This window comes from Rhea pennata, chromosome 1, assembly GCF_028389875.1.
Source record: "Rhea pennata isolate bPtePen1 chromosome 1, bPtePen1.pri, whole genome shotgun sequence".
Taxonomy (NCBI): Eukaryota; Metazoa; Chordata; class Aves; order Rheiformes; family Rheidae; genus Rhea; species Rhea pennata.
Window position 1 is genome coordinate 36,905,835 of NC_084663.1, and position 26,091 is coordinate 36,931,925.

The 26,091-nt window shown below is 43.5% G+C and overlaps 1 protein-coding gene across 3 annotated transcripts in view; it reads left to right on the top strand.

Annotated features, from left to right (window-relative positions):
- Nucleotides 1-11,288: 11,288 nt before the first annotated feature.
- Nucleotides 11,289-26,091, top strand: part of SRGAP1 (SLIT-ROBO Rho GTPase activating protein 1) — a 152,826-nt gene continuing 138,023 nt past the window's right edge. For all 3 annotated transcript variants that reach the window (XM_062584096.1, XM_062584075.1, XM_062584085.1), the window contains exon 1: nt 11,289-11,488. In XM_062584096.1, the coding sequence (XP_062440080.1) occupies nt 11,422-11,488 (67 nt within the window). In that variant the 5' untranslated portion in view covers nt 11,289-11,421. The remainder of the gene's footprint in view (nt 11,489-26,091) is intronic.

The window sequence follows — 26,091 nt, forward strand, 5'->3', positions numbered from 1 at the left end:
ATGTCCTCTTGACATAGTTTTGGGTTATGAGATTTTTTTTCTCCGTAGATGATTTCAGGTTAGGTGAGAAGGTTTGGGAGGATGGGAGGAGGGAGAGACAGACATTAATTTGGTGTCTTCAGATTAGATTACCTTCTTTATATGTTTAAGCATATACATCTTCATATGCGTGGTAAGTTTAGCACATTTTTACTTTTTATAAAATTATGTGAGGACTCTGTGCACATAGTAGAAAACAATAAAAACATTAAATTTGGGTTCAAAATCCTGAGTATGAAGCAATAGAGCCCCCAGAAATGTAACCTTCATTTTCATGCAACCCTATAGTGAAAAACTGGGCAGGATAACCTGGTAGGCAGCACAGTACAGAGTACTGTGTACAGAGCACTGAATGTGATATGACAGAATTCTATTAATACCATCCTCTCTTAGCTCATGTCCCAGGGCTATTCTCTTAGAAGGTAATGATCTGACACTCCATTAAGAGATTCCTTAATAGACAAGTAGGTGTAAAGGCGCCAAAAGAGCAAAATCTCAATAGGGACTCAGATCCATATCCAAAGGAAAAAAAAAAGAAAAAAAAAAGAAAAAAAAAGACTAGCGTTTTTATGAAATAAATAAATAAATAAGGTGGAATGGAATGACTTGTGTCCAAAATTTCAGTTCAAAGAAGTCTGTGTCAGCTGACTATTAACTTTGGAGATGCCTTAATTTCGTAGAAACTTGTCCGTGCAACTTGAAAAATTCTCTGGTTAGTGTAGCTGAATGCCTGCATGTATCCGGGATTCTCATATACAAGCAGCTCAGCACCTCTTTTTGCTTAAAACTGATCAGGATCTAGAGAGAAGACAAGGGAATTCCTAAATCCCTTAAATGGGTCCAGTTTCCGGCCTCCAGCCAAAAGGCAGTCGCAGAGTTTATTTAAGGCTCTCAGATAAGTATGAGTCCACAAAATAGAGATTTGGTGAAATCATGGCAACCTTTCTATCATTCTCTGGTTAGCGTACTCACTAAAAAATAGGAGAGCTGCCTTTAATTTCCACCGACAAAGTAGGTTTGACTGAGGGCTGACTCCCGGACCACAGGAGCATCTCCACTGTTGTGCTACAGGGACCTGATGACCCTGCAGGCGCTCCTTTTCCTGTTGAAGCTGGGCCTGCAAAGATTAATGAGAGTTAGTTTCTTCTGCACATTCATCACAGAAGCTGGTGCATTGTAGGCTATGGGTTGGACTGGACAACCGAATTGGGATTAGTAAAATGCGTTTTATTACTGTATTCCATTCTGAGCCCTTTTGAGATAAAGTACAGTAGTTACAGTTCACAGAAGCCTGGAAACATAGCATATATTGGATCTAATTGTTCAAATGCATTTAGCCTACCAAAATCCAAATGAAGCGTGTTGTGAATTACAGATAAGAGACAAAAAAGTCTGTATGTTATTAGCTTTTCTTTCACAGAGTAGGTGTCCAAGCCACAGGAGAACAAAATAGCCTCAGTTTCTCATCTTTGTGAGTATGGAGATGAAAGCAGAAAATGATAAAGAAGGAAGAAGGAGCAGCATCCTGTGACCACATGAAGGATGCTTTATAAATCCTGTAATTCCTGAAATATTCAAGAAAACTGCTTTTGCATAATTATCCTTCAGCTGCAATACTGTAATACATACCTAGGGACTACATCAGAAGGACAGGATGCTTGATTAAGACAAAGCATAGTAACAATTAGTAAAAGAAGACTTTTTTTCTAATAGCATTTTTAAAGTGATGAGGCAGATTCAGTGTTCTCAGTTCTGTGGTCATGCAGCATCACAGAGACGTAATTAAAAACACTTACTTTGCAGAGCTGGGAGACATGCAGTTGCCAGGCAACATCTTATGTACCTTGAGAACATATAACAATGCACAAGATTTATGTGGTGCTGTTGTTGTGTCTCCAGATGCTGATACCATTGTATCTAATTCAAATTCTCATAGGCTGAGCCACCACCTAACTATAACCATCATGCCGAGCCCTCTCCTTCGTTTGCCAGCACCATCCATCGGCTGCAAGTCTGTTTTTAAATCTACAGCTTGCATCGGTACTTAATACAGTCAGTAACATAAGCAGAAATTGCTCAATAAAGGAAGCATAATGAAGTGGATTAAACTCCATTAATTATTTTTAATATTAAATTATCAATTTAATAATATTAAATTATCAATCTAATACTTATTAATGTAAACTATCATTTTTACTGTGTTTGGGGAAATTAACTTCAGCTATTTATAAAACATGTATATTACAAGGTATCTTCTCCCCAGAAATCACAAAGGTTTCTGAGATATATAAATCACAGAAGGAATTATATTGGGGATTAAAAATATTGGCAAGCCCTTGAAATAATTTTTCCATGGCAAGTTTCTGAATCCATTTACATTCCAAGTATGTTTCTTAGCCTGGGTTAGACTACGTCATTTATATGGATAAGGCTTCACCCAGTGCCACACTTGCAAGAACGCAAAAGGAGACATCAGCTCTTGCAGAGGTTCAAAATACCGGTAATTTGTATTATGAAAACAAACTCAAGCCAATTTACATACGTTTAAATGAATGGCATGTATTTTGTGTTGTCTTTGTTACATTGGTTAGACCCCAGAGAATAATACTGGTAGGATGTTAAGACATACCAGACCTTCCTTGTCCTAGCATATCTCAGACACTGTGGTTTGTAAACTTAATCCTCGTAGCCCTGCTTAGTATGAATGAGCCTATTAGATTATAGTCAACAGTAAATATCTGTTTTGAATCTCTGAAAATCTGGTCCATGTAGTTTATTTTGCTGAGCTTTTACACGTCTTTTGGTCAAATATCATTTTGTGAAGACAGAAGGGAGAATCAGCTACTGTATTCAGACAAAAATATAGCATGTTATAAATATTTTCCTTTCCGGGCTTGGGAGCATTTAGTTTGATGTCTGTAGAAACCTCCTCCTGGCATTAGTCCACTTTGCTTATCTTTCCACTTGAGGGAGCTGTGACACCTGAAATCTATTAATAGTGTCAGTTGGAAACTGCACGGGGGGCCCATAGGAAATATTTTCTATAGATCTTTTGTCTTGTACAGCTCTGGAAACTGTGGATTATGTTAAACAGTTATTGTCAGTTACATTAAGACTTGGTAAAAATAAATTCTTCAAGCAGTTAGTGTTAACAGAAGGCTATCAGTTATATGCATGCACAGGAGAAATAGAGAGATGACTCTATAAAGACATGTTTACTTGGAATTAGGTATCTGTGATGTTTGCAAACCCAGTTATTATGACGTTGGGCTAATGAATATAAATAAGAAAAATAAACACCAAGAAAAGTGCAAACAAATACCAAAAATGAAAGGAAAAAAAGTAGCTCTTAAACTTCTTTCAGGTTTTCTCTAGTGTAGAACATATGTCTTCTCGGACAGTGGAACAAAGGCTTAAAAGCTTTACTTTTTAAGTCCCAGCTGTGAGGCTAAGATCATTATATTTCATCTTTGAGCTACTGTGTGTCTCCTCAGCTGATGAGAATGAGTAGCCATAGCATGCCAAGAGGGCTAGCTACAACGCAAGGATATGACAGCAAAGCAGGCGCAGCAATGGGTGTAGGTACCAAGGGCACCTCCTGCCTCCCCGGCCCCTGTGACATCCACTCATCGGCAGCAGGCGCGCGGGCTCCCTAGGCATCGCCTAAGGAAACGGAGGCACGTCAAAATCCATCCCAAAAGGCTGCACACCACATAAAGAGCCTCTTAAAGTCAGGCAATAAGAAAAGCTAAGCACAAAAAATGTCTGAAGCCTTTCCCCTGCCCAGGGCTCAGTGCTCAAGACAGCATTTGAGAGCGGGACTGCAGCAAGGGCCACCTTCCCTTTGGAGGATCACGTAAGCATCAAGTCTGTAGAAGGACAGCGTTAGCATTACTCTTGTCTTTTTAAAATCTCATGGCAGGAGAAGGAGGGAAAAGCAGCTGAGGAAGTGGAAAGACTGAATTTAGTTCCTTCTTCAGCCTGAAACTACTCCAGCTGCCAGTACCCAACTCACACAGAACTCACACTCTTGGTCTGTGCTAGCAGCTGCGCTTTTGAGTGACAGTAAACTAGCATTAGACAAAATGTAGAAACACTAGACCTCCCCATTGCCAGGTAAACGGCTATATCGATTCCCATCTCCACATGCCCAAGTAACATCATCTTCAGCTATCTGACACTCCTCCTGCACCGATTCTGTGTTGTTCTTTTGCAACAGTAAAGGCAAAAGTAGCTGAGGGGAAAAAGAAGAACTCAGGAAAGCAGCATTTTGATGCTATTAGTAACAATCAGAAGAGAAAATAGTGCAGGAAGGAATTTTCTTTTTCCACCATGGTTTCTCTCCACACATGCCTGGCTTCTGGGCAGGAGCTCAGTCAGAGGGTGAGCCCAGAGGCTGAATCAGAGAAAGAGCAGTGTGCTGGGTAGACCATTAATAGCAATGAACTTTTTTAGCCTGATAGGCTGCAGCTGTTCCCACCCTTCTAGCCCACACTAATGAATAAGCACACTAGCAAGATGTTTCTGCTAAAATGAACAAGGCTGACATTTGAAGCGTCACTGCTGGGCTTCAAAATGAATGCCCTTTTGAGATAAGTGAGGGCAGTTCACAGTCTTTAAACTACTGGCAGAGGCTGAAACAAAGCAGAAAGCTGAAATTCTGCAAAATCTGGATCACCCGTGGAGACCATATAAGGACAGTAAGGCTAGGAGCTGGATTCCCCTAAGTTCTGAGGATATAATCCAGTAGCTTTATCGATATAAGCATTGTAATTAGAGCCAGATAGCAATAGCATGATGAAGCATACAGGACTAATTTTTAAAAACACAGTGTTCTTAATTTTCTGATGCTCCTGTCAAGCACGGTCTCTTCTCCTTTTTAAAATTAATCTAATTTCTAATGTTCTCCACTCAAAGCCATTAGCATCAGAAGGTCAGGAGTAATGAATTAGCAGAAGTATTTCATTTTTAGCTGAGAACTGATGGAACAAACATAAACAATGAAAATAGAAAATGTAAAATCAAAGGCTAATTATCAGAGTTGCAATTATCCGCTCATCAGAGACTTGAAATACCACTAACATGGCCCCTTAGGCTCACTTGGAAGAGCTCTCACAAGCACACTGATGCTCCTCCACCAGGCTTGGAACAAAGAGCTTAGCCAAAAAATACACTAGTACTTCTCTGCACAATATAGCTGCTTTATTTAAGTAAATAAGATAAAGATCCAGAATAACACTGGCACATGTAAGCTGGCAAGTGGAAGGCACATGTAATTGCCTAAATTTAGGTGTGTGAAGCTTACAAACTGGACATTAAGATCATTATGCTCAGAAGAACTGGGATATTGGAGTCCCAAAGGATACCAAGAGACAAAAAGGAGTCCTACAGAGAATGCAAAATGTGCAGTGGAAACGCAATTACTTGTATATTTCTTCTCTTAAAATGGTAAGTCTGCCTCAATCTCTTCTCATTAAGTGAGAAAGTTATTATCCAGAATTCATTCCTCCTTGTAATTACAAATTGGGAAGCAAATAGCAACACTATATAAAAAAGCATAATATTTTTGACAACAGTAAAAAGCATAAAGTAGCCTCATCATTTTTCATATAATAGTGATGTCATTAGCCCTGTTAGCACTGCTAAAAATGAACAAGTTAACAAGGAATCATTAAACTGCACTTCATGATTGTAAAGCCAAAGGACTAAATATTGACATCCCAATTACTGCTTTAAGTATCATTAATTTCTTCAAACAAAATACCAACTAACCTTACGTGAGGAGGTTTGGCTTTTTTTTTTTTTTTTTTTTTTTTTTTGCTTTCAAAGTAATACAATAACGGCTGACATACTATATCGGTCTACATCAGTGTACTGTATCAGTCTATATCAGTCCAGGACTGAAACCCTACCTTGTTCAGACAGAAGGTTCTCTCTTTCTCTCTTTTATTTCAAGTCTGTGACTGGAAGATATATTTTCTATAATGTGAACAACTCTCCACGAGATTCAGAGGACTTATTCATGTCAGTCAGAGAGGGCTATTGCATGCATTTGAGCATGGCAGCTTTGGGTATACACACACGCACACACATCCCCATACATACACACAGCATGTTACCTAATGATGTTTTTCTTGAATCCTCCTTCAGAACAATAGGCTGGCCTATTGAATTTCCCATTTACATTCCCAGCATGACTACAAACAATACATGAATAAATACCGCCCACAGAACATTTATTTATGCATTTTATGCAGGAACAAGGTATTAAAGTTCATAATTCTATTTGTAACGGACTGCTATTAACGTTCAGACTATTGCTTTCAGGTTTTGCTAAAAGGATGTAACTCTCTTATATCAACATTGGTTATGGTAACATGGGAAAATAGAAGAAAATTCACCCTAGACTAAGTGTCTAAAATAAGTGGAACGTACTTGTTATTACCACAGACATGCCCACCTCTCTTGATTGACTTTTGAAGGAGGATAAATGATGTGTTTAGATTAGACATGTAACTTCAGTTGCCTAAATTTAGGTGTATGAAGTTCACAAAATAGACACTCAGTTCATTATGTTCTAAAGAAACTCAGCAATTGCTCAAACGACAAAATGGTAATCCTAAAAAGTAGATGATCAACCCTTAAGGCTTGTCTGCACATGATGATGATTATGGATCTGGTAATGTGCATGCATTCAAAGCACATTACCAATTCTACAAACTCCATCTGCAGACATTCCTATTGTGAAATAACAATGCCTTTTACTCCTTTAATCTTCTTCCAAAAGAGATTAAGCTAATTTTTATTTCTGAATAGGTCTTCTGGAATAACCTCATGTGTATATAGACAGGCCACAATCAAGATACCTATGTCAGTGTTCAGGGGTATAGCAGTGTCCCTGGAAATGAAAGATTAGTGGCAGCTTAGACTCACAAAGCAGCTCAGGAGAGGGAAACAAATCTTCTCTGAAGTATTGGAAGTTTGGGCAGCTTGCAATTCTCATTTTGTGGCTTGGGTCATTACTGCAAAGGACCAGCTGAATGCTTCAGAGCCACTCACTGTCAGGTCAGCCAAGGTGAAGTCCCAGCTCTTCTATTGCCAGTGACAAACCCCATAAGCCCAGATTTCATTTCCGTGTCTCAAGAGTTTATGAGCATGGAGCAGCAGTAAGTGTTGCACTGCTTGGGAGGGAGGAAAAAGCCTTGCTGGCTTTATATCATAGATAAGGAACTGTGTTTACTAAAATAATCTCATTCCCAAGCAAATAGATTTGATTCTATAGAATTGTGCATCTTATCAGTGACAAACATTTGAACAAGCTCTGTGAATGCTGCCTCTTACTGTTTTTTCAATAACAATCAAATGTTTCATTGTTTCAATTAAAGCTTGCTCTTTCATTCAGAGACTTACTGTCCAACTGAAAAATGACCGATTGACTATAATTACAAAGCATGATGAATTATTTGTCTCCTCTTCAGCCTAAAGAAAATTAGTACAGGGTCTTGCCATTTAAGGGAGTTGATGCATTTCATTCCACGCTACACAGAGAGTAGCTCAGTGGTATTCCAACAATCAGTTATACGGTCTATTTTTATTAGCAGCACACAAAAGCAACTACTGCACAGCTCATCAGGCTGTGTAAATGAAATGTAATAATGAAATTCTCAGGCAAGCAGACTCCAGCATGCCTGTGTTCTCCCCCTTTTACACTGATATGCATGAAGTATTGCAGGAACTGCTCTCTGTATAAACACATCTCTGTTTTATCATACATAATTCAGGATTTCCAGTTCCCTGATGGAGTAGATTATCTAACTCCATACACTGAGATGTGGTACACAAACGCTGCACCAGTATTGTACTGCTGCAGTACCCTACTGCACGGTATTATTGATACAACTCTCTCTTGCAACAACATATGTGCTCTCAGTCAGCTTTATCCTAATACTTTTTAAATGTCTACAGCATCCTCTTTCCCAAGACCTGAATATGCTGTACATGCATAATTTTTTAGAGTCCACGGAGCAACACTGTGGATAAGCATTTTCAAACATCATCCATGGATGTGCAAGGGTTCTTGTAACAACTGTTTCTCAGCTGTAGCACTTGTTGTTCTTGAAATCAATGGAAAGTCTGTGGGCCCTTTCTGGGAAGAGGATTCCTAAAACAGACATTTCTGTAATAACCTTCTGTGTGCTGTAAGTAGCCTCAAACCCGGCACTGCAGAGCCTGGGCAGGGTCTGTCCCTGTGCAATCACCATCCTTGCAGTGGGATTGCAGGCTGTTTAAATCAGTGTGGAATTGAGTTCAGAGACTTGAGCTGCCACAAACATCTTAAAAGATTACACCCATGTAATAATGCTCAATCCCTTGGCAATCCCTAAAGGAGGAGGAGGGGGGAGATCAGATTTCTCAGCTAGCTCAATTCTGGCTGTCCTGAAGGCCAACTCTAACTCAGGGATCCAGGATATGGGCAACTCTGAGCCCAGCACAGTCGGGCCTGCTGTGGATACAGGTTCATCCCTGGTCAGGGAGTCCACCATGGACATACAGCCCTGAGCTGAGCAGGCTGAATTTGCTAGTGGGCATTGACAGGCAGGGAGAGCAATCTTCAGGGGCAGGAGATGGTTTCTTTATCTTCACAGGCAATTGCCTTCACAGAGAAACAGAAATGCTCCATCCACAGCCTGGGGCTTGCCTGACTCCACAGAGCAAGATGCATATTCTAGCGATGGTGGCTAGCGCAGGGGAAAGGGGTGGTGTAGACAAGGGCATCCAGCCCCCTCCTGGGGAAAAGGATTTGGGCAGTATATCCCAGCATAGGCAGAGTGGCTGTGTCCTTGAGCCCCCCAGGGGAGGAGGAGGCAAGTAACTTCATGTCTACACTCCCAGCTACATCTCAGGTACAGTTTGCACACCCAGCTCCCACACAAGGGAGACAGGGCCTGTCCTAGCTAGAGCTGCCACCCCACACAGCCTCACCTCTGTGTTCAGAGGGCAGAAAGGGACCCGACTGCTGCTCCCTGTCCTCTGTCCCTCACCAACTGTGAAAACGCCATTCTCTGCAGGGCTAAGCAAGACTCGCGGCTAATCTGCAGCCAGCACCCTGAGTCCCCTGGGAATCTGGCCTACCGCTGTGTAAATCAGCGTGTCCCCAATCTAACAGATGGGCTGGAGCAGCCAGGAGGCAAGATGTGAGCGTCAAAGGCTGAGCAGAAAATCAGAGTTAGGTGGGATTATGGAGATGACTGCTCTTTTGAGGCAAGGTTTCTTATTCAAGGGATGTAATTTGACCGCCCAACTCAAAGCTAAACTGGCTTCAGACAATAGCCTCCTGCACTAAGATCACTTTAGGTGATCTGAACTGGGATCAGCACTGGAAAGAGATTGTGCTGAGAGGGCAAGAGGAGGAGATAAAGTAAAATTATAAAGGACAGAAGGGAAAAAGGAGAACAGGAGTCCTGTTACACCTGCTCCTGCAGCCCAAGAGAGCATAGTACCTAATGAAACTGAAAGATGAACTGCAAGGGCAGAGATACACACTGACTACCAAAGCGCAGAGGCATGGAAGTGAGCAATTGCAATGTTAAAACAACAGGTTTATAAGAATTAAATGTAAACTGGGTAAGTATGTCAGCATCAGTATGCTAACTAGCCAGGTCCTGGCCCTGTAAGGACTAGCTCTCCAGAACAGGAGCTCTCACTTTTTTTTTTCCTTTTGGCACTCGTGCCGCACTAATCACACAGTAGCTACCTGGGCTGTCATCTGAAGCACCTTGGGAACAGTTTGCAACTTTGCCTAATCACTCCTGAGCACACCTGAAGCCACCAGAGCCCTGTTTGCTTCCAGAACTGTCTGACTTTAACTCCTCAGAGCTGAGGAGCTCCAAGTCTGCATCCGTGGCCTTGGCTTTTGGCCTTGACTCCAAGAATGGCAGCCATGCTCTTCGCTTGTCGCAGGGCAGCAGCCTTCTTCTGTGCTTTCTGCTCACCTTTCCTGGGCAAAGGCTGAGCTTCAGGGCAGGGAGGAGAAGGGAAAGCGGTTGTGGACTCGAGTCCAGGCTGAGCGCTGGCAACCCACAACCGCTCTGCTAGAGGGTTTGCTAACGGGAATGCTCAACTGCTGACACCACAACCATGGCCCTGCCTGCCAAGCTGGTCGCTGCTTCGAAACCTTGCAACGCCACAGGGGCTAAGCCAGATGCTGGGGCTGGAGACCCTGACAACACAGATGCCCCTGGGCCAAGCTCCTCCTGCCCTTCCAGACTGTCGCCTGCTCACTGAAAACGGGCAAGGCCAAAGGAACAAGCTCTGCTCAGAGACAAGCGCCGGCCGCCGTCGTGCCTTGGTGGCCCCAGCCCCGCTCGGGGAGGGGGAAACAACGCGAAGCGGCGGGCTGCCCTCGCCGGCACGGGGGAGCCAAGCGCCGCCCCCGGGGGACACCGCCGCGGGACACCGCGGCCCGCCCCCGCCCGCGGCCCGCCGCGCCGCCGGCGCCACCACGCGCGCCGGCGCCGAGGGCTGCTGCCGCCGCAGCGCCGCCCCACACGCCTTCCCCGAGGGCGCCGGGCGCAGGGGCGCGGCGGCGGCGGCCCCGTCCCTCACGGTGCCCGGGGAAGGCGGAGCGGGCGCCGCCGGGGAAGAGGAAGGGAGGAGAGAGCGGCCGAGCGGGGCGGGGAGAAGTTCCCTCCCGGAGACACCTCTGCGGGGCGCGGCGGGGGCGCGGCGCGGCGGCGGCCGCTGCTGCCGGGGCGGCGGCGCACGCGGCTCCGCGCGGCGTTGGTCACGGCGGGGGGCGGACGGGCGAAGGGGACGCGCCCGCCCGAGCCCCACCCCGCGCGGCGGCGGCGGCGGCACTAACCGCTGCCTGTGGCGCGGCGACGGCGCGGCCGCAGCCTCCCGTCCGCTCCCTCGCTCCCCTCTCCGCGCCGCGCGCGCGGCGGCGCTAACAATGGCGGGGCGCAGCTGCCGCGCCCCCGCCCCCGCCTAGTGGCAGCGGGCGCCCCACGGCCGCCGGCGGCCCCCCCGCGCCCCGCCCTGCGGCGGCCCCGCGTTGCTGCTGCTGCTGCTGCTGCTGCTGCCGCCGCCGCCGCCGCTGCCGGCGGCGGTGCCGGGAGGCGATGGTGCCCGCGCCGGGGCTAGCCTGACCGCCGCCTCGCCGCCGCCTCGCCGCCGCTGGTGCCGGCGGCGCTCCCCCGGGGCCAGCCGCGCTCCTCCGCCCCGGCCGCCTCCCTCGCTCGCTCCCTCCCTCGCTCGCTCGCTCCCTCCCTCGCTCCCTCCCTCCCTCGCTCGGGCTCGTGGCGACCTGATACAAGTTGAGCGCGCTTCCAGAAAGATACTGACGCGGAGGAGAGGGGGAGAGGCGGAAGAAGCAAGTGGATAATGTCAACCCCGAGCAGATTCAAAAAGGACAAAGAGATTATAGCGGAGTATGAAAGTCAAGTGAAAGGTAAGCGCCTGTGCGCGGGGGGCGCCGCCCCTCCGCGAGGGGCTCGGCGCGCGGCGGCCGCGGCGGCCGCCCCTTCCCTTCCCCTTCCCTTCCCCTTCCCCTTCCCCGCGGCTGCGGGCCGCGGGCGGCCGCTCCGCGCTGCCTCAACTTGGGCGGCGGCGGCGGGGCCCGGGGCGGCGGCGGGCGGCGGCCGTTGCTCCGCTGCGCTCCGCTCCCCCAGCGGCGCCCGTCCCTGTGAGGCAGCGGGGCGGCGGCCGGCGGCGGTTAACGGCCGCCCGGCCCAGCCCGAGCACCTGGCCTCCGTCGGTGGGGATCGGTAACGTTAAAAAGGGGGGGAAAATAAAATGAGTGGAAAAAAAAAAAGAAAAAAAAAGGCTTGTCAGGAAAACTGAAGCTAGAGACAATAGTAAGCCATGCCCCCTTTTTTTGAAGGCACATGGCAGTTTCCCCCCTATCCTTCCCTTAGGATTATACTTTCTGTGTTGGGCTACAGATGTTGGCTAATAAAGAAATATCGCTGACTATTGAATGAGCCTTTTCAGCAATCCCAGGAAGTATTTCAGCCTCCCATCGCCTGGCTGTATTGCATCCAACTATTGTGCCGAGAGCAGTGCCGGCGGAGCCTGGCTTTTGCTGCTGACACTTCCCGAACCCTGTGGTTTCCTCGCTTATCCTTTTCTCCAGTGCAAATGGCCTTGGGTGGCACGGAGGATGAGAAAGTATCGCTGTGGGCGGTGGGGCGTGTGCGTCTGGCTACGCGTCCTTTTCTTCTTGATGCTCTCGGTGAATATATTGCATAATGTGCAAATTGCACTGAATTTATACTTCGAGGATGGATGTGGACATGAAATGCAGCGTTTAAAAGCTCTGTAACGCTCGAACGCTGCTTATTCAAAGGATGTGGGTGTGCTCTTTCGGTCCCTCACAAGGGCCCGGCATCTGTGCCATGCAGGGACCGCGGGTGTCCCCGCACGGAGCCCATCGGGCTTCAGGAGCCTTCTGCCCAGCACGCAGGGCTGCGGGCTGCTGGGCCAGGGGGTCTCAAAGGAGGTGGATCTCAGCTGTTCAAAGATCTGATCAAAGACTTTCTCTAATTTCACAGTATTTTTTTCCTCCTACTTGATCCTGCTGTAAGATCAGATTTCCAAGACAATTCTTAGGTTTTCTTTGGCTTTTTCTCTTAAGAGGAAAGACGTAGTTTTTCAGTTTTCCGCCTTCCTCCCAAGTTTAACTTTTTTTGTGAAAATTACCTGTTTTATGGATGAAAGCCTTTTGGGGTGCAGGAAAGTACTTAGGCTTAAAATAGGAGACCTGCCCAGTATGTGGGCAATGAGCAGTGAGGGCTCTTCTCCAAGGTGGCAGGCCAAGTGTCTGCTTGAAAGGGGCAGAGCTGAGAAAGACCTCATGTAGCTGATAAACTCGCTGCCATTGAGCCTGAAGGGCTGGTGCTCCTACCTCTCTGTGGAGATGTTTCATATTGGTCTTGATCATTCAGCAGAAAAAAATATTTAAAATCTTAATCCCTTTGCAGGGTGTGCAGACTGATCTCTCTCTACTTCTAATACGACTGTCACAAGCTCAGTGTTCATTAACTATAGCTAGTTGCTATGTAAGCCATTATGTTCTCATGAGTAAAGAATTTGTAAAGAAAATATACTGTGCCCTTCAGCTACATATATTGTCTAATTTCATAAACAACAAATACAAAGGTGACAAGCATCTCTGATAACCCGTCTCTCCTTTGGTGTCACAGTCCTCCTTCAAGAGGGAAGTGGCATTTGTAAACATGGTTTACTGGGAATTTTGGCTTGTATTGCTTCTTCGTGGCATTCTGGGATGTGAGTGGTCACTGGTCCTGACTATCTTGCTTAAGCTTGTTGATTAGCTTGTTTGAAAAGGTATGCTGGGCAAGATATCATAGCCAGAACTTCTTTTTCTTTAACCAGTATCACTACGATTTTACGATTTTATTTCAGATGATAAGAACTCTTTGTACCCAGACATAAATAATTCTTCTCGATGCTAGCTTTCATGATAACAAAGTAGTGATATCATTGTGTGATATCTTGAAAATCTTTTGGATATTAGAGAGGTCTGCTGGCTAATTAGCCAGCAAGGTGACTGTAAGGTGATGTAAAGGCAAGAAGCCCAGGCCTCTACCAACTACCCCCAATTTCATGCATTAGAGAAGAACAGGTATGGCCAAAATACCTTTGCTGCTCATGATTTCTGGTGTTTCCAATGGCTAGCTGATTTCTTATTGCTGATGTATGTAGTTGCCTGAAAGGTGTGGATGATTTGGCAGCAAACTGTTGATTTGAGGTCCTTTGGATGAGCACACACACAAAGTAGTGTAAGACTACATATATCCCTTACCTTGTTAGGAGATTGCACAGAGCCTAGTGTGCTAAACACCAGTGCTGGCAATTCAAAAACTATACCATTCATATGTGTGTTTGCAAATCCAATGTGAAATATATCTCAATATTGATGCTGAAGAAAAAGGGGCCTCTAGTGTTCATGACTAGGAGAGTATGTATGCGGTGCCCTATTTGGAAATGAAGATTTAACAGCGTCGTTCTTCACATAGCTTCTCTGCTGTTCACTCCTCAAATAAAAAGCAGTAACAGATGTTAATTGTTCTGCCTAGTTCCTGGGTGGTGTAAGTTGACAGCTACTCCTTGGACTTTTAGTAATATCAGTAGAATACCTGTTGCTATAGCAGTGATCATATAGAAGAAGTAGAAGGACTGCAAATGTCACCTGTTTGTCAAGCTAAGTGGGCAAGGTACTTCTGACTTAGGGGCAGAACACCATACCGTTTGGGTTTTTCTGTATGGTCTCATATCCTTCTTGTTCTTGAAGCTAACATCTATCAGCAAAAGTAGACATACCATCATTGTAAAAATAAAGGAATTATTTCCAGTCTTGTTCAACTTATTCATCAGTGGCCTGGATGAAGGGACAGCGTGCCTCCTCAGCAAGTTTGATGATGATAAGCAACTGGGAGCAGCAGCTGATACACCAGAAGGCTGTGCTGCCATTCAGAGAGATCTGGACAAGCTGCAGAATTGGGCAGAGAGGAACCTTATGAAGTTCAACAAGGGCAAGTGCAGGGTCCTGCACCTGGGAATAACCCCATGCAGTACAGGCTAGGGGTTGACCTGCTGGAAGGCAACTCTGCAGAGAAAGACCTGGGAGTGCTGGTGAATGACAAGTTGACCATGAGCCAGCAATGCGCCCTTGTGGCCAAGAAAGCCAATGGTCTCCTGGGGTGCACTAGGAAGAATGTTGCCAGCAGGTGGAGGGAGGTGATCCTGCCCCTCTACTCAGCCCTGGGGAGGCCTCTTCTCAAGTACTGTGTCCATTTCTGGGCTCCCCAGTACAAGAGAGACATGGAGCTCCTGGAGAGAGTCCAGAGTAGGGCGATGAAGATGATCAGAGGGCTGGAGCATCTTTCTTATGAAGAAAGGCTGCGAGAGCTGAGCCTCTTCAGCCTGGAGAAGAGAAGACTGAGAGGAGATCTTATCAATGTCTACAGATACCTTAAGGGAGGGTGTCAAGGGGATGGGGCTGGACTCTTTTCAGTGGTGCCAAGCAACAGGACAGGAGGCAATGGGCACAAACTGAAACACAGACAGTTCTGCCTGAACATGAGGAAAAACTTCTTTACTGTGAGAGTGACAGTACACTGGAAGAGGTTGCCCAGAGGAGTTGTGGCGTCTCCTTCTCTGGAGATATTCAAAACCCCCAAGACATGATCCTGTGCAACATGCTGTAGATGACCTGCATGAGCAGGGGGGTTGGACTACATGATCTCCAGAGGTCCCTTCCAACCTCAACCTTCTGTGATTCTGTGAATTGTGCTCACTCTCTTTCTTGCACATCCTTTAGATAGCGGAAGGATATGATGTCTTAGATCATATTACACAAGTTAGGTCTTGGTCGATGGATACCTATACACATTGTTTTGGGGGATTAAAGGGTATTATGACAATATGGGGACCTTAATTTGTAAAGATGTTACAGTGGGTGGGAATTATTGCTTGGTTCTATAATTCTTACTAGTTGGAAATGAGCTATCTTGATACACTTCTATTCCGCTATGACTTGCTACTTCATAGTTTTGTACAAACACCTACTTCTCAGCACTATTTCACCGTCTAATTCAAAAACCTTAGGAAGGGCATCAAGATCTTACATATTCCAGAACATTTTGACAGTTTTGAGGAACAATTTACATTATTGGTAAGATGGCTTGGGCAATGTGCATTGTAGACCTTTTTTTCAGGTGTTGGGTGACTGAGTAACATAGCTTCTTATACTGTCCTTGATCATCCAGACTATAAATTGCATGTATTTTTTTGGAGAACGTGATAATTTTATAGGGGCTCTGAAGCCATTAGAGGCTGTTCCTTCTTTTTCTGTGCAGATGGGTGTTCTACTAATTTTGCAGTTGGCTGGAGATACAGTGGCTTGGTGCTACTGGAGCTAGAGAGAACCTGGTTTAAATGACCAATAGACTTGTTGTTTAATTAGGAGTGTAGTCACATTACTTTTCTGATACTTAGACTTATTTAGGTTTATGTACAGCACTCCTTAACTCAAAGCTATTTGTTCACTCAGTTGAGTATTATAAATTGTTATTGTTATTATTACACCTTATTTCTTCCTGAGGACCAACTGGTTCTTGGTTTTACTGTTAATATAATGTAGTGCCTGTTGATAATGTTACTGAACACCTGTAGCAGTGAAGAAATACTAGAGCATCCTGTGGTGTCTGCATGAGTATCTCAGCTATGGTGAATGGTGAATTAGTGAGATCTTGAATACCTGGCTCACTTCAGAAATCTGTCTCTTCAGAGACCAAGTAAGTAGCAGTAGCAGAGGATCAGGAAAGCCTCTCAATAGACTTCAGATGATTCACATGTTAAACTGGCATGTCTGCCTTCTTAAGACTTGTAGCTGGCCTTCCGAGCACGAGAGAAATATGCTTTATATGAATAAATGTGATTATTTAGGTCTATCTGCAGATCCTCTGTATGGTTTGAAGTGTTGTGGATCTTTGCAGTCTTCAGCTGCACACACTTACAGAACTACATCTGTAACTGAATTCGACTAGGAGAAGAGCCACTTGGATGTTTCCGTTTTCCACCTTCATTTTCCAATTGGGAGTGACAGACTGAGTGGAAATAGGTTGCTTTAAAAATTTAGGTCAAAAAGCAACTTTGTGAAGGGAAACACTTCCCTAAAACAATATTTATGTGGTCTTTTTCTGAACAAAATGCTTCTATTTTCCAAGAAACAATTTATTAGAACTCTGTATTGTATGGACTAATTCCCCTTTTTCGGAAGAATGAAAAAAACTTAATAACGAAAAATTAGCTAATAATGCCTTAGATGCTGTCAGAACTCTTAAGTTTCTTTTCAAAACATTTTGGTGAAGGAATGCTGATTTCTAGTGTTTCAAGTTTCTAACAGTTCTGTAGATGTTTTTCTGATCAAAGGATGTGATTACAATGACTGTTGTCTTACACAAAAGACTGTTGTCTTATATTGTTCTCCATGTCATTTTTTGATTGGAGTTAAATGTTCAAGAAACAAGTTAATGAAGGGTAGTTCCTTACCTTTTTCTGTTACTTCCTTTTTGGTTTCTGATTCTTCACTTCAAAGTACAAATCTCCAATTGTCTAGCTAAATATTAATGATTTGTAGTTGGTTGCTCTGTTGAAAGAGGTATCTGCAAGTTTATATACTTCAGTCGTGAACTGAACAGTCTTTCTTTATTTTTTAACCTACATATTCAGTGTCCTTTCTCTTCTCATAGCATTTTTGAAGGAGATGTAAGGAACTTGTTTTAGCGGAATTCTGCACACCAAATTATTGGAGGGGTGTAACCCTACAAAAAGGCTACTTCTCAAAGATCATGATTTAAGAACTTTAGTGATTTTGGCCTCTTAGCCTTCCCATTTATTACAGAAAAAATGCCCTTTTCTATACTTCCAGAGTCAAGAAAACAGACCTTTTCCTTATTTGACTACACACTGTAGATGATGTGTCCCAGTCCTGCTGTGAAACTACATTTCACGCTTTACTTGTTTTTGAAGATCTATAAAGTCCTAATTACTATAGCACACATAAAACGGCCAGAAGTGAATGGATTGCCTGACCAGTATTTCTTGCTTAAAAATATTTTATATTCAAAAGTTTACTACATATGGCAATCATAATGCATATGTAATACGCAAGTCTTGTCATTTTCTGTAGACCTGCACTTTCGTTGTTAGTCTTTAAGAAGGCTTTAACTTGCCTCTGAACTTGAAGCAGTTTGGATCCTTTTAGGATTGCTTCTGTTGGGCTTTTTTCCTTTCCAAATGTATTTTCTGCATGATATTTCACTATTGCATAGTAAGGTTCTAAGTCATGTGAAGGTTCGTTTAATTTCCTACCATTATCTTTTATTGGTCACTTTTTATGAACTGAAGTATTAGTTGCTAATAAAAATCAAACGTATAGCTTGGAAGTGGCTATAATAAGACAGAATGGGATCTGAGCTTCACCTCATTTTCTGCCTCAAACTTTGCTTGGGTTAGGTTTTGTCTCTGTGAAAACTGATTTCCCTGTCACTCAGAGGTGACGGATGGTAGCTCTGGAAAAAAAAGTGGGTCAGTGCAGTTGATACTGGATAAGAAATCCCCTTGCTGACCATTACAAAACCTATTAGAAATCACTGACCCTGACTTGACAGCAGAGCACACCTAATCTCTGTTTTGGCCAGGACTGGGCATGAGGGGAGTGCAGGTGGGCCCAGGCAGGTGTCAGTGGAAGTGCCCGCAGGGGTGGGTCTGCCCTTTGCCTTTTCATCCAGCCACGCTATCCCACATCTAACCTTTCTGGTCTCCGTAGTGGAAATTAGTGCTACTTTATCTTGTATTAATCCCTATTAGACCCTAATCTACTCTTACTGCTTGGCTTTCGTGGAGTAAATTAGGCTTGGGGAGGGGGGCTTGTTTTCGTCTGCCAGCAATTAGCATAAACATGCAGCAGGGCTCCTTGCAAATGGTGTGTGGCTCCCCTTTGCTTTGGAGAGGTTTTATTCCAGTGGCAGCATTTCATCTGTGGCCAGCTTCTCCCACCTTGCCAGCTGTCGAGCCAACTTTCCTGGGACCCTTCCATGCCCTGGGCTAGGTCTGATCCGATCACGTACTGAGCGCCTCCGAGGCAAAGCTGGCTGGCTGTCCTGGCTCTGTGCTGGGTAGTCGGTGAGCCACGAGGCATGAGCAGCCTACTCTGCCTGAAGTGACCTGTGCCTTTTGCTGCTCCGCTTCTTGTCTCTTGGGCACCGTGCTAGCCTCCCACAGCAAGGAGGCTGCAGGGCTGTGCGTGCACAGAGGAGGAAGAGTAAAAACCAGAATCCAGAGGCAGCGGCTGGAGGCACAGTGGCCAGGCATAGCTGCCTTTGTACCATGAAGGAGGGTGGGGATGGTGGGCTGGGCACTGGCATGTAGCTGAGATGAAGGACAGAGGGCGGCTCACAGCTGAGAGCACGAGGCCATCGTTTTCTGGGCAAGAGGCACAACAGTCTGGGCAGGAAAGCTGGTATTTTTTACATTGTATCTGTGTTTATATAAGTATATATATGTATATGTATATATTATATCCAAGATTATATCTGGCACAAAAGCCAAAGGAGTTGATTATTGCTGCTCTTTTTCCTTTGTTTCCAAGCTTTAAACAACTGTAGGCTGTTATGGCAGTTTGTGTGATGGCTTGGTCCTGTGGGAGTGCTCTAAGACAAACAAATCCGCTTTGAACTGTTCTAATGGGAGCGGTAACCCTGAGACACCACTTCCTCAGGAATCTGCTGTTTTCGGCAGCTTGTAGACATACAAGTGTGTCACGAGATTGTGATAGCCACCTGGTAGACTAAAGGTGGTATATTACTTTTTACCGATGTTCCACTCATCCATCTTGTCCAGGACAAAACACTAGTACTGTTGAGCATTTTCCATTAGCTAGAGTTTAACTGAATGACAAAATCTTTTCTAAGTCCCTTCTCTCCCCTTAGTTCAAGTGATTACCATTCAAAGGTATGCCAGTATGAATTTCAAGGTGCAGTATTCAAGCTTGCATCATACAGCCCACTGGAAATCTGGCTTTTACCTTGTTGGAAGGATGGGGTGATTGTTTAATACATCCTGGGGTTCAGACTCAATCTCTTTATAACCAAACATGAGCATGTTTCAGAAATATTTTTAAGCAAATAAACATTAGTTAAGCAGAACACTAGTTCTGCTTCCAAGAACCCTCTTATATATGTGAAAGTCAGTGACTTGGTATTACTTAGTCTGCTTGTCCATGGATGCAAACATTATAAGGAAGAATTTGTCTTCTCCAGAAGGAGAAAATGCTTGTTTTGATTCATGGTTAGCATAATAACATCACCCAGCTCTGTGTATGTTAATGAGATAGGTGTTGCAGGTAGGGAAAGAAGATTCTCTTCCAGGTCTTTCCTTTGAAACATATGTGCAAGAAGACAGACCAGCCTCCTGTGTCAGAAAGAAATCTCTGGGAAACAAGCATCAGCAAAACCACTAACTACTCCCAGAAAATGCTGTGGAGACAGTATATGCTTTATGACATAACTCTATAATAAAGACTGAAATGAGTTTAGGACAGCCTGTGGCATTATTTTCTGACTCTATCCAATCCAGGACAGTGCAGTTGACCTGATTTTAATGAAGTCCCTGTGTAGGTGTGCAGGTGCTTAATTTGCATTTATCTTGAGCATAGTATGATCATGTTATTCATCCATTCAGCTTTCATCAGAATATCTTCATAAATTCTGTTATGCTGCCTATTCCTGACCAATAAAACCTGTTTCAGCTGCAACCTCTTAGACTTTTCATTACAGATGTAGAAGTGCTGACAAGCAGGCAAGAGAGCTATATTAGCATATTAAGCAAAACCTTTTCAAATATGCTAGACAAAATTAATTAAAATTTAAAAATTAATTATTTTTTTTATTGTGAAATAGAAGTAAAGTTACAAAACTATACTTAGAACACATTTGGTAGAGTACTTCTTGTAAACCTTATTGGGAATAAAAAATAAATGCAGCTGACTTACCGGATGGTGACTTCCAGGAAATAATGATTGTTATCCTTCACATAATCAGCTGCTGTGGGAAACATTAGTGACTACTACAGCTTCATGTAAATGGACTGTCCAGACTACTTAACTGATGCAGTGCTTGCTCATCTGAATTACTCCATGTGAAGGGTCTACTAGTGGTTCATTGGTCTGTATTGTGTTGGGAGACTTCAAAATGCTGCTTTAACTTGTTTCTCCAAGCCACCAGAAATGGAGTAACATGTACTTTTTTTTTTCTTTTGCTTTGTCCATGTATTAAACTAAATTAGATGTGCTGATGTACTTTCCAGTGTGCATACTTTTGTGTGGTAAAAGAAATCTGTCTCTAATGTTCTAGCTAGCTCCAAAGTTATCTAGTTCCTGAAAATCAGAGGAATCTGCTCAGGTTTACAAAAGTGCAGAATACAGCGAAAGACTAATAAGATTGAATAATAGCTTTTATATGACTCTGTTCTTTCAACAGCCTCTCTTCCTTCAGTCCTTGCTTCTCTAATTTTCTCCTCTGCCTGCCTTTTAAAAGAGAAGAAAGGATAAATAGTCTAAAGCATTAGGTGAGAAACAAGATAAAATGAGTGTCCATTCAGTGTGCAAGATGAGAAGGCATCCAAACCAAAACTTTTCCGACTCAGCAGTTAAGTTACTGCTTTGGAAATAGTAGAGAGATCGAAAGGATTGCAATTGGCTTAATTAATTGCTCTATATTGTAGTACAAGAAGATACAGTATCTGCATTTTCTGCTGCAGAAACCTTCAGCTTTTCATCATTAACTAAGTTAAGGGCTTTTGTTTGTTTGTTTTTCAAGATGCCAACTGTCCAGTAAATAATCTTTTAGGAAAGATTATATGATATATTTGCCTGTGAGAGGAGATAGGACTTGATGACTCACACAGTCCCTTTCCTGAAGGTCCTTTGTTTCTAGTAGCTCAGGGCACTGTGTTAGACAGCTGTCTAATGCATCTAATCATCATTCTCCTTGCTTGTTAGATAGATACTCTGCAATATAGGTCTCTATCAAAATGTGCTGTGGCTATGTTGATAGGAATAAAGTTACTATTCCTTTGTATTCCTTGGAATAAAGTTATTCCTTTGACAGTATTTATGCATTCAAAATACATACTAAAAAGAAGAAGTTCTTACTCTTGTTACAGGGTAGTTAAAGTAATAATGAAGTATTAGAAGTGTTTAGATGGTGCAGCACACTTTTCCTCTTGGAAATTACTATTTTCATGATTCGTCGGAATCAAAGTATATAAACACTTGTTCACAGGTGGCTTGTACCTGTGTCAGATTGGTGTACCTGCATTTTTGGCACCAATATTGTCAGCTCTGTGAAGAACCAGCTATGTAACAGAGAGCTAACTTGTTTGTTCTGTGTTGTGAGTGGAGAGTCCCTATGTTTTTTTTCTAACGTGTGTTGGCTTTGCTGCCCAATAGACCACTTGAGGTTAAGAACCAAAGTAATAGGATTGTATGTATTACGTGCCTTTTCAAGGCTGCCTTCATGTATTTATGCCTTCCTAATTTCCAAGTAACGGTGCATAAAATTAGTTAGATTCTTAACGTCATGACAGAACACAGAACAAAAGTGTTAATCTGCTCAGATAATCTTGCATTGAACACATAACAAAGTGCAGAGTGGGAAAAGACCTGCTCTGCAGAAGAGATGAGAGATCCTAGTGCAGGTCCCTTCTCTACAGCCCGTACAGGGGCTCCTCTCCTCTGGGTCTGCTGTGAAGGAGTCCTCATGGTGGCTCCAGCCATCCCGCGCACCCAAACTGCAGCTTCTCCCAGCAGCCTGCTGTGAGCAGTCGCTGCGCATCTGCAGTTGAGCTCCTCAGATTATAGTCACTTGTAATCCTTTAATTACCACCTACTTCTGAAGCCATGATGTTACAGCTACAGGTCAAATCCTGTGGTTCTTAAGCAGATCCCGCATTGCTATCTTTAACTTTGCTTGAAGGAGAGTGGCATACGCTACTCCAGACAAACTTGATCTTTTGGCTCTATTTAGAAATAAGCAGCCAAGGGCATCCTGAACCATCCTGTTCTCTGTGCCTGACTATAATGGAAGTTTACTTGGCTGGAGTCTAGAAGGTTAGCTCTCTGTATCAGCAAACTGTTGTTAGAACCAGGGCCTATACATTGGGGATATGGAATAAATGTTATTTTTTCAGGTTTCTGTTGAGGTTGAGAGGTTAGGGAGTGTGAGAGTTGGGGGGTTTATTGGTTTTGTTCCAATCCTCCTTTGAGGCTTCTGGCTGCTTCAGGTGTCTGCTGCCAAGGCTTTCACGTGTTGTCCTGTGAACCATTCTGAGTAAGGGACCTCAGGAATGCACAGTGTCTGGCTTTCTGGAGATGTCCCTGGTATTTATGAGAAGTAAAGAAGAGAAATATGAAAATGTTAATGAAAGAAATGTGGACAAATACTGTTTGGGGGTGTCACTTGCTCTACTTCTACCTGATAACATAACAAAACTAAAAGTGAATACTGAATTATGTTTCATGATGGCTTACTGTTCTTAAATGCAGAAAACTGGAGCTCTTACAAGACTTTTTCTACATATAAAAAGACCTGGTGAATGCTAGGTAGGTAGCACAGATGACCTAGACTGCAGTGAGGCATGTAGTACTGAGAGGCTGTGAAAGAGCAGTGGTACTTCTGACCATTGAAGACCAAGTAGCTTCTGTGTGCAAAATTTGCTTAGCAGCTTTTGCCTGTTTTTCAGAGCATCTCTCAAGGAAACCTTTCTAGACAATTCCTGGTGACTGCTTTGACAGTGCCTGGCAGGAAAGCCTTCCTTTTCATATCAAGAAGGCCAAATGGTTGAAACGAGCTAAAGGGCTCGTTCCTCCAGGCTGTAGCTCCTGGGCTAGCAATGTGGTGGGTCAGTGAGGAGGCGGAATGGGTTGGTGGAGGGCCTGTTCAAGGAGGTACAAAGCCCGCTCAGCTGGCAACTGGCCAATGCATGCAGGATAGCTCTGTCCCGACTCTACAGTTCCCCAACGGCTGGGGGGTGGCCTCTGTGTTACGAGGGAGGTCTTGGCTCAGGTTCGAGAGAACAGACTTTCTGACTACAGCAGCAGTTTTGACACTCTTCAGTATTGGCTCAAAAAGGCTTAGGGTGAAAAATATCCCATGGGATTTAATCCATAAAAGAACTTGAACTCCTGTGTTTGTCGCTCAAATGCCATGTTTAGTTTCTCTTTCACTGCTATCTCACTTCAGCAGTGTCTCTGTGTATGTTTATATGACTGCATATACTGGCCCACATGTTTATTCTGCAAACTGTTAGCAGGGCTTATAATTTGAAGCACAGCATCTCACTAACATAGTTCCCTTATTTATAGAGCAGAAGCTGCCTCGCCTCTGGCTGGCACAGACAAGAGATAAATTTTGACCTCCATCCATGCTGATGTAATTGGTGTTGCCACCAGAGAAGTCCTAAAATGTAAAAATTTCTTTTTCTAAGCCATGTGGAAATCTGTATGATACTAGAGCCTAAGCAGTGCATCCTTCCTAGTGATCAGAACGTTCTCATGAGGAGTCTGCTTTCAGACCTTGCCACCTTTATCTTACTCAAAACTGAGTCTTGAATGCAGATCTCCCATGTTGCTAGGGATTGCTCTAACAACACGGCAACAGTGTTCTGGGACAAGTCTTCCTCTGATATCTTGGTTCGTGAAGCTGCTCTGCTTTTTCCCAGACCCAATGAATATTTAATTATTTACAGAGTGATTATAGACCTTTTGCCTCATGGTTAGAGCAGTCACCTGAAAGAGATAGGTTTCACTATGTGTTCCAGCAGGTGTGTCTTGCTGGTCTCCTTTTTGAATAAATAATAAAACAGGGGTATAGATTGTAGGACTGAGATGCTTGCATGACCATTTTGAAGTACAAATACTTACTTTATAAATCTCTGGTGGGTAATATCCAGAGGATAGCTTGCTTATTCATTTTACACGGTTGCTGTAGTAGACAAAAAAGACCGTGTTATATTGATTTTTAATTTTAACACTTTGCAGGGCAATTTCTGAAGACTGCCTTCAGTTTTGCAGAAAATCTGTGAAAAAAATGTTTGTTCAAAGTTATTTGAAAGGTTCGTGGATGACTATATTTGCGTAAACCTTTGCTCAAATTACTCTTTTTGCAGTATTCTATTTGTACAGCATATTTAGTCACCTGTCACATGATGTTTCTGCACTCTAGTTGCCTGAATTGCAGATCCACAAGTAGCTTTCATTACAGCCACCAGAATCCTACTGTGCAAATATTCCTGACTTGTTTTATATGAGTGAAGAGTGGGGGTTTTTTTGAAGGTAGAAAAATTATTTCAACTAATGCTCAAGGAAGAAAGAAGAGGGGTGGGTTTACAGATGTTACTGAGGTAAATCCGCAGCAGTTAATCAAGTAACAGTGAATGTTTTGGCTATTAGCAACTAGAGCTGGATGACTGCAGTGCATTTAGTGCATCTCTAAGAAGAAAAGGCCTGAAGAACTCTTTATCAGTCATGACAGTTGATCAAGTTATTTCGGCTGCAGAACTGTTTCATAGGACATAGTTACCTCAAACAGCGAAGGCACTTAATGCATATTGGGCTTTTCCTGGGTATAGTAAGATGCCTATTCTTCACCTCTGCTGCATGTGGTGAAGTCAGGTTGTTTGAGCAGCTGTAAGCAAAATACCATAGCTCAATGTCAGAAGCAGCAAGAAGATGGAAATCATGGAAATGTTTCAATTACTTTGAACTTTATTTTAAAAAGGAGGTTTAAGGAGACACTTCAGGTATGTTTCTGAATTTTTGCACTGGCATATTTTATATTGGAAAGAATATTTTTTTCTTAGGTCTATCCCGCACTCCACCTTGTTACCAGATAATTTATCTAGCCATTCATAGCTTTCTTTAAAAAAATACTGTAAATGAATATTGTATTAAATGAATAGGTAATACATCCTGAATCAGTAGCAGTTCTTATATACTGGATAGGAGAGATACTTAAAAGCTTATTAAAAATACTGTGAATAAGGAGATAAAATAGATGAGGAAGCTTTATTACAAACTTCAGTTCCCTAACTTGAAGTATTCGTATGTAATCTGTTGTTTTCTGAGTTGTAACATCTGTCTTGCAGAATATGTGCTGCTTACAGTATGTGGTGTTTTTTCTTCCTTAGCATGGCTTGTGTTTGGATATTTGAAAGTAAATTTAAGTGCACATGCAATTTTCTTAGATTGTATCTCTGAAATTACCTTTTTCTCGGTTAATAAGATGTCAGCAGTATGTGAGATTGTGGGATTAGTTTTGATAACAACCTCTAGCTGGGAAACCTGAAGGCCATGTTTTACCTCGCTTGTAGGCCTATTTGCAAACCTTTTGAAAGGGGCATTTTAAAGTTATAAATTATACATTGTATAGTGCAGTGGGGATTTCTGGTCTGTTACTGTGATCGTAG